We start from the raw sequence: 8292 nt of genomic DNA, 5'->3' as shown, positions 1-8292 counted from the left end.
GGGAAAGTGGCAACAGGAGTGTGGAGTTGCAGAGTAGGGACATGGGGAAGATAATATGGATAAAAAGGGCTCTACGAAGTTTCTGAAGTCTGATCCTATTAATGCACAGAAAAGATGAGGTTACCCAGCTTTAAACACATTAACATACATGCTTTGTTGATCACAGGGGATTTGTGAAGTGTGTATTAAAGCCTCGAGAGAGCTAAATGAGAATGCCTTTGGATTTACAAGCATTTGTAATTACAAAGCATACAGCAATTGCTTCTGACTACTTAAATCTAGCAGACAGACATAACACCACAAACTGAATACTGGCCAACTTTAAAATTTCCTTCTTAAATAACTGGCTGCTGTGATACTGCTGTCTAGCATTCATCGGACCTAGGAGGGTCTCAATGATTTTGAATACTATCTTAAAAATGCAGTATTATTTTACTCTACACAGTGCCGTGAAAAGTTCAGATACACTTTTACACAGTGAAATTCCTACGGTACAAGGAGTTCTCCTGAATCAAACTTCAAAACCAAGATAGATGAATTTCTGGCACTATCTATCCGTCTCACCATGGTAATTAATAAATTCAATTTCAAGGTCTGTGTCATGCAGAAGATCAGACTATGGATAACTGAGCTCCGTAGCCTTAAAATCTATTTCTCCCTGCATATCAGATTAATTAATAATGTGCATTTTCAACAGCCCAATATTTGTGTTAAAGTAATTTCAGAAAATGTTACGTTTCAGATGCAGTAAAGCACTCTAAGTATGTAAGTATACACTTACCAGAGTATCATCACTTCTAGCAACACTCATGTTACTTCTGGACAAGAAAGATCTTGATAATCTTTGGCACAAGGATATTAAACGCACTGATTGCTTTTAAAAAACAGTAAGAAAAAAGCTACATTAAAAAAGATACAGAATTCTTGTGATGCTACTGCATAGACTTTAGAGGAATACTGTTGTATTAGCAAAACAAACTGGAGTTTGACTTCAACACCTCCCATCTTTTTATACTGCATGTGAACCTTCAATTTCTTTTGACATTTATCACCCAAATAGGTTATTCATATGCACTAAGCAAAGCTACATAGTATTTTTGGATTGCTACTATTTCACCAAGCTGTTCAAGCAAAACAGATGTGCATTACATCCTCTTGTTCACATTGAAAACATTTAAATGTATATATTTTAAAGTATGTACACACAGAAAGCCTAAGCTGAAACTAGTGGACAGCATTCCTTTAAGCGCCGCATTACAAAACACTGTAAGATATTTGTAGACCCACCATTTCGCTCTAGGGCAGCAGACTAGTACTTACATTTTATAAATAACATAGATTATCAGCTATCACAGACACTAAACTGCGACAAAAAATTGTACTGCATAACTGCATATTTTGTGCCTTTGGTCCACAGCTTAGCAAAATCATCCTATTTCCTGGCTTCAGTGACAAGAAATAAAAATCCTTTTTAAGTAATAGCAAACTCTGTTGTCTCACGTTTCATCTCTCCTCATGATAAACAGATTTCTCACACAACAGTCCAGCCCTTGCTTACTGTCAGAATTTCCCAGTGTGCAGGCTGAAGGAGGAGGGATCACTGTCTTGATGAACTGCTCCTTGCACAGATCCAATGTTTTCAGCTAATACCTTGCCCTGCTTCTGGAAAGATTAAATCATGCCAACCTTCAAAACAGGCTAGCAGTCTCAGACCAAAAGTCCTTTGCAAAAGAGACTAGTTTTTTTTTCCTGCTCTGTTGAGTGCTGGTATAACTACTGGAATAATTAATTCTGTGAGGCTTGCTTAAGGGATGTTTTTGCTGGGATTACTGTAACAAAAACATGCACCTACTCTTAGAAGTGCCTTTTCTCTGAAAACATTACCAAAACAGATGATGACAGTATACAGCTAGATGGATAAAACAAACAATCCACACACACGCATTTGTATGCAGATTATTAACAAAGAAGTCTCCTCCCATACCATCATACTCAAACATCGAAGTTATTCCAAATGACAGAGGAATGAGTTTCTTCTTCCTTCTTCTCCTCTCTTAAAGGCACTGATGTTTCCCTGGAGCAGATAATGTTACTGCATTTATATATCATCAACATTTTGAAGATTTATTGAATGACTTACTTTCCATTTTCGTCGTGCTGCAAACTTTTTGAATTTCTCCATATTCACTGCAGATGCTTTTCTACTACGTGCTTGCTGAGTGTCTTTAGGCTATGCGCAAAAGGAAAATAAAGCTGTTGTGAAATATCCCACAGCTACAACCAGAACTTTCATAAAGCACCTTCCTATATCTAAGAGTCTGTCCTTCAGAGATGACTTCCACTTACTTCATACTACTACTATAATCATACCGTAATAATAAAAGTAATTGTAAGCACATCATTTTAACATCCACAGCCTAGTGTGGCATGGAGATGGAACTTCTTGAGAAAAAGCCCTAAAGGATACGCAGACCTAAGAATGTTTCATGCAATACTAAAATTTGAGGTTTTTCATTGTAAACAACAAAAAGCCAACAGCCTACAGAACATTCAGCTCTATCCTTCATTTCCCTCTGTGACAGAGGCATCGGATATCATCTCTTAGATGAATCTTGTCTTCTGGGAAGATTTTCTAGCTGATTTTAAATGCAGTCAAAACTCTGTTTCACTCCATTGTGTAATCAGCTGGATGCTGCTGTGACTCCAAAACAATCACATCCCACCTACCTGTGGAGCAAGCTTTAAAAGGCTGCACCCCTTGAACTTTCTCAAAGGCTAATACTAAGGACCAGTTACCAGTGAAGCATCCCAAATCTTGCATTAGATGATCCGACACTTAAAGCCATTTTTATGGAGAAATGCAGGTAAAGGTAGTGATGGGAAGGCAGAAAAAAGGGCATGACCACTGGTGTGCCAGAAGAATGCCCAAGAAGTTAATATATAAAGGAACATAATAGGGTACAGAACAACATGTCTTGCTGCAAGAACGGAGGCAAACTTGGACAATGCTTGCTTCAGTGGTTTAAAAGATCATTTCAACATGTTCAACATGTTTCAACTGTTTTAAGACTACCACACCAAAAAGCCAACAAAGCACAGTGAAATCTGCAGTTTGGCATATTGGTGCAGAAATGTCTGCCCTAGGATGCTGAACTGAACTGGAGCAGCTGTTGCACATATAAACATTCTGCTAACTGGTTTTCTGGGAAGTGGAGTGGGGTCAAATACCTACCGTGCATCCTCACAAACAGAATGTCATGTGGAATTTAAAAAAATTATGGGGCAGGTATTACTATACACATTATGAATGATAGGGCCCCACTGTCTCCCTCTTAACAACAGCTTCACCCCAACCAAACACTGTGGAACACTGAAAGAAATGGACCACTGCCCCACATCAGCTGCTTTCTTCAGTCTAAAGAGGAAGGACAGAAGAGAGGTGACCATTTTTTGGACAGTCTAAATAAAGATGTCAGAAAATGAAAAATGTGAGCGGAAGTTGGACTGATCCAGAGAATGTATCTTTGTCAGTGCAGCGCTCCATGAATATCTGTTTCTCTACCTGAGCACGATTTTAACCTCAATAGTGGGCCTACCTCCCACCTATACAGACAATACGTTAACCAAGTACAAATTCCGCATATATTAGTTTTCATACACATAGCTTTCCAAAACAGTAAGTTATATTAAACAATTACGTCAATTTTCCCTGTTAAGGAACTCGAAAAGTGAAATATGAACAAAGAATGACTAAAAACAGGACAACAGAGAATGAATTACATGCTAACCTTTATCCAGGGATGCAGCAAACTATCCTGAATGGTCATTCTCTTCCTTTAATAGAATAAAAGACAGATGTTTCAGATATCAAAAAAATACATACTGCTATATGCTTATTAAACTATTATCTCAATATATCATGTAATTTGAAATACTAGAGACATAGGCTGCAACAGCGCATACACAAGAGAAACAACTCACTTTGGATCCTTGACTAAAAGTCTTTGTATAAAGTCTTTAGCTAGGGCACTGGTATTACTGAAGAACTCTTCTTCAAATTCGTAATTCACAGCAGACACATTTGCTAATGTTTCCTGTTTGGTTTCTCCTAGAAATGGTGATGCACCACTTAGACTGCAAGAAAGACAGAACATTCCTCTCATTACAAGTTTTAACATTCCTGTTTCAACCCTCTGAAATCAAATAAGAGCAAAAAGTGAATGTTTTTCTTTTCTGCTTTAAGACTGCAAATGTACTTTCAGGAAGATGTGATCCAGCAAGGTAAAAAGTTTTGCTGTAATTTCAGAGAATATTGATGAAGATATAAGCTGCTGCAGAAAATCACCTACAGAATTGAAGATGACTTCCCATGCTATCTTAATGTGGATTAACGACCATTCCTTCAATAATTAAACTACTGCTTTTCTGATCATTCAACTTGAATCACAATGTGCAATCAAAATGGTTTGACTTGTATAGACACAACCAAAAACCCAGCAGCTAGAAACAGAATTAAAAGAGCAGCATTTGCAAGAACCACCCATGGATTTTGGTACTTACAGAATATAAGTTATTACACCAATGCTCCTGGAGTGAAGGAAAAAAAAGAAAAAAGAAAAAGAAAAAAAAGGAAGGAGGGATGGAGAGAAAAACAGATGGAAGGAGAGAGGAGAGAAAAAAAACACGTTAGAACTTAAGAACAATCATGAGAGATTTATCTCAAATAAGATCCAATAACTTACCACATATCTGCTTCAAGACCAAGAGGCTCATAATTTACTATTTCAGGAGCTAAAGGAGAAAGCAGGAAGATCAGTACCTAGTCAAAGAACAGATCTATGTCACTCTGAGACTATATATGTCAGAGACAACAAGCTAAGATGCTGACAGATAATAACACCTTAGTGCAAGTCTTAGTTGGAACTGAATGCTAAAAATTACTTATTTAAATTTCAAAAATGTCATGACTTACACACAAATTATATAATTTGTAAATCAGTCAAATCAAACTAAGCCATGTATACTCTTTCACAGAATAAGAAAGAATAGTTTGGAAGAAACAGTTTTCTCACCAACAAACTCTGGTGTTCCGAAGATATTTTTGAATTCATTTCCAAAGTCAATTCTGTGTGCTAAACCAAAGTCAATAATCTTGATTCGAGGCTTTGGTACATTCTTGTCCAGCAACATTATGTTTTCAGGCTTTCAGAAGGAGGAAGGGGGAGAGAGATTATACATAGGTATGAAATGTCTGACACATACCAGCATTCTTCAGCACTGAACACTTCTCTTTACTTCCTTCAGCCTCTTGAATTGTGTCTTCAGCAGAACCTCCCCATCTTTTCTTACTACTACCTAACATATGCTCAAAAATTAACTACAGTAAATTAGGATTTCATGTTGACGACATAGTGCTACGATTTCCACAGGGCCAAGATTCTACCTCTTGTAGATACAATAGCTGCAGTTTCCACGTGGACTGACCCTAAATTAAGCACTTTGTCTTCAGCAAAGAGCACAGCCCCTGCACTACGGCCATTCGAGCAGTGCCTGCAAAAAACAAAGTCCTACAGACTAGGATTTGGGCTTGGTTAACGTTACTCCCTGAAGGAGGTTTCTTTCACACTGCACTAGCAATCAGGAAGGTACAGCTTTTTGCCTTTGGATCTCCAAGATAAACTTTTGGAGTGCTCCAGCTCCCAGATTTTAAGGCTCAACATACTTGCGCAAAAAAAGAAAAAGAGTAGGTTCTCATGTCTTTTCTAGCTCTATTTTAAAATATGGACTTTGGATTACTTTACAACAAAGATCTGCAAAACCAGAACAATGTTAGAAAATAAAATGTCAATATTATTACCGAAGGAGCCTGCTTCTACACTCCATCACTTTAGCATACAGAATCAGCTACTTCATCTCCATATCCTGTTGTGTCCATAAGCTGGCGTTCTCTGAAGAGTTCCTGGAGCTACATCCATTCTGCTCACATTGTTAAGGACTTCTGGAGTCATCAAGGACAGCTCTTCATTATCACTCTTCTTTTAACTCTCTTCCCCAATTACAGGCACTGATATGTGCAAATGTAATTTTTTTCCTTCCCTCGCAACATTTCTATTGCATACCTGTATTGTTCTGCATACTTTAATTCTTGCTGCATACTTCATTTCACATATTCTTGGTATTCAGTGTAAGGATGCTGTTTTATTACCAGCACATTGGTAAAAATTTACATTTCATATTTTAAGAAATTTATTTCTTCCTAGCTTCACAATTCTTTTCTCTTGCTGTCAACACAAAGACTAAATATATTACTATAGGTAATGAGGATGAGACTGGAAATGGTACGCTTACCCTGAAAATCATTCCCTGCCCTACCTCATCCTCAGAACACAGCACTCCTTTCAGAACTGCAGTGCTAACTAATAATCATGTCGTCTTCTCCGATTACAGACATAGGTGCCGACTTCAGCAGACTTGAGGGAATATTCAGCTGCCTACCTCAGGAAAAAGTCTTACAAAGGAAAACATTCTGAAATTGAAATATCAAAAAAGTAATAACTGAGTTTAGACTGAAAAGCTCTCTTTTCATTACCAAAAGGATGCAATTAACAGTTTTTCTAAAAACAGAAAAAAGCCCCAAAAGCAAAAAAGAAGAAATTATCTGCTCTGCCTGCTCCACAAAAGTCTTTGCACTTAACTCTGTACTGTTTAAATTTAGTACCTATAAATTAACATTCATGTGAACATAAAATGTATACAACAGCAAAAAAAAAGTTGAATAAAGGCATCCTGTTCAGAATGTTCCATCCAGATCCCATTCACATTCCATAAAATCACAATCATAATTTTTATTTCAAAACTGCTTCCTCAGAATGGTTTAGTTTCATCAGAAGTTGCCATTTTCCAGGAAGAATCTTACATTAAAACTAGATGGGATCTATTTACAGTTCAGTAATCTCAATGGCTGAGCTTCTCCCTGTCTACATAAGCTAGCACAACAGAACCACGGCCAAGATTTGCACGATGGCAGATTTGTGGCTGATGTCACAAAGCGCTTTAGTGGATGTTGCTTACAGCTGCCGGAAGTCTTTAATCTGCTCAACGCACCTTAAGATCAAAGTGGGCAATTTGCAGAGAGTGAAGATACTGAACGCCATTAAGTATCTGCTTGAGAAATTCTGTGGCTTCCTCCTCTGTGAGAGATTCCTTCTCAGCTAAGAAGTCGAAGAGCTCTCCACCTGCAACACTTGGAGAGCAGAAGCAGTTATTGATGAGCTTGCTTTTACCAATGGATTCCTTTTCGAGTAGTTATTTTCAAACCAGCCTAGAAAAGGATCCAGATGCTTTAAAGGTTGTAAGATGAAAATTACTTAATTTAATACCCAGAACAGTTAGCAATTACCTCTCCTCCCCTTGAAAAGAATACAATGAAGAGTGTCCTATTTTCAAACAAAGAAAGGTTAAGAAAGCCAAACAAACATGGTTGGCTGTATTTAAATTCAAATGAAGTAAAACCCAGCCACTCTCTAAATGCACATTTAAAAGAATAAAATTAAATGTGAAGTGTACTCAAAATATACAAATGCAACAGGACATCTAGAAAATAAATCATGAATTGGCTCATACTACCAGTAGAACATCAGATTTGCACCCCTCCACTGAAAAACACAAAATGTAGAGCTTACTTTGAAACATAGTAGCTGTTCTACTGTTCAGTTTCTAAATTTCTCAAAGCATTCAACTCTGAAACGTTCAAATACTCTAGTATTTGAAATAGCACATTACATTCAGCATATATGTTGTATTTGTAATCTAACATCACCACACCTTTCCTACAAGGAAAAGCCACTACTTAAGATTATTTCCAGCAAGTTTTTTTTAGCTGTACTGGCAGAATGAAGAGAGGTAAGAAATGAGGAGGGTACATTAGCACATCTAGATTTTTGCAGTTGAGGGACAGGAATAAACTGAAGATGATGAGAAAAGTCTCAGCTCAGTCAGCAGTCTGGCAGGAGCGATGACAATTGTCAACAGAAAAAGATACTGAAGTGAATAGGAAACATGAACTACAACTATTCTTAAAAAAAAACAAATCTGCTGTCAGTTTAGGGACATATACTGAGATGACTGTTCACCATAGCACACTGTTTTTCCTATTTATAAAAGCAGCAGATGTGTTACCTAGAAATGTCTTGGAGATTGCAAAGATGGTCATGTCATCCCCTACATTTTGCACTGTGTTGATATTAAAAAAATAATCAGAAAGTACACCCTAATTTATGCTGCCTTTCTGTA

General features: G+C 37.3%; 1 protein-coding gene across 1 annotated transcript in view; it reads right to left on the bottom strand.

Moving 5' to 3' along the window:
• Positions 1–8292, bottom strand: part of LOC104547677 (death-associated protein kinase 1-like) — a gene marked incomplete at both ends in the record, with an annotated part of 19710 nt that overhangs the window by 3399 nt on the left and 8019 nt on the right. The window contains 8 exons of the mRNA XM_010193477.1: positions 782–874; positions 2141–2230; positions 3789–3834; positions 3982–4134; positions 4561–4587; positions 4743–4791; positions 5073–5202; positions 7105–7243. Of these exons, the coding sequence (XP_010191779.1) occupies positions 782–874; positions 2141–2230; positions 3789–3834; positions 3982–4134; positions 4561–4587; positions 4743–4791; positions 5073–5202; positions 7105–7243 (727 nt within the window). The remainder of the gene's footprint in view (positions 1–781; positions 875–2140; positions 2231–3788; positions 3835–3981; positions 4135–4560; positions 4588–4742; positions 4792–5072; positions 5203–7104; positions 7244–8292) is intronic.

The sequence above is a fragment of the Mesitornis unicolor genome, unplaced genomic scaffold, assembly GCF_000695765.1.
Source record: "Mesitornis unicolor isolate BGI_N332 unplaced genomic scaffold, ASM69576v1 scaffold13231, whole genome shotgun sequence".
NCBI lineage: Eukaryota > Metazoa > Chordata > Aves > Mesitornithiformes > Mesitornithidae > Mesitornis > Mesitornis unicolor.
The sequence above is the reverse complement of the archived record's forward strand: the minus strand, read 5'-3'. Positions and strand labels throughout refer to the sequence as shown.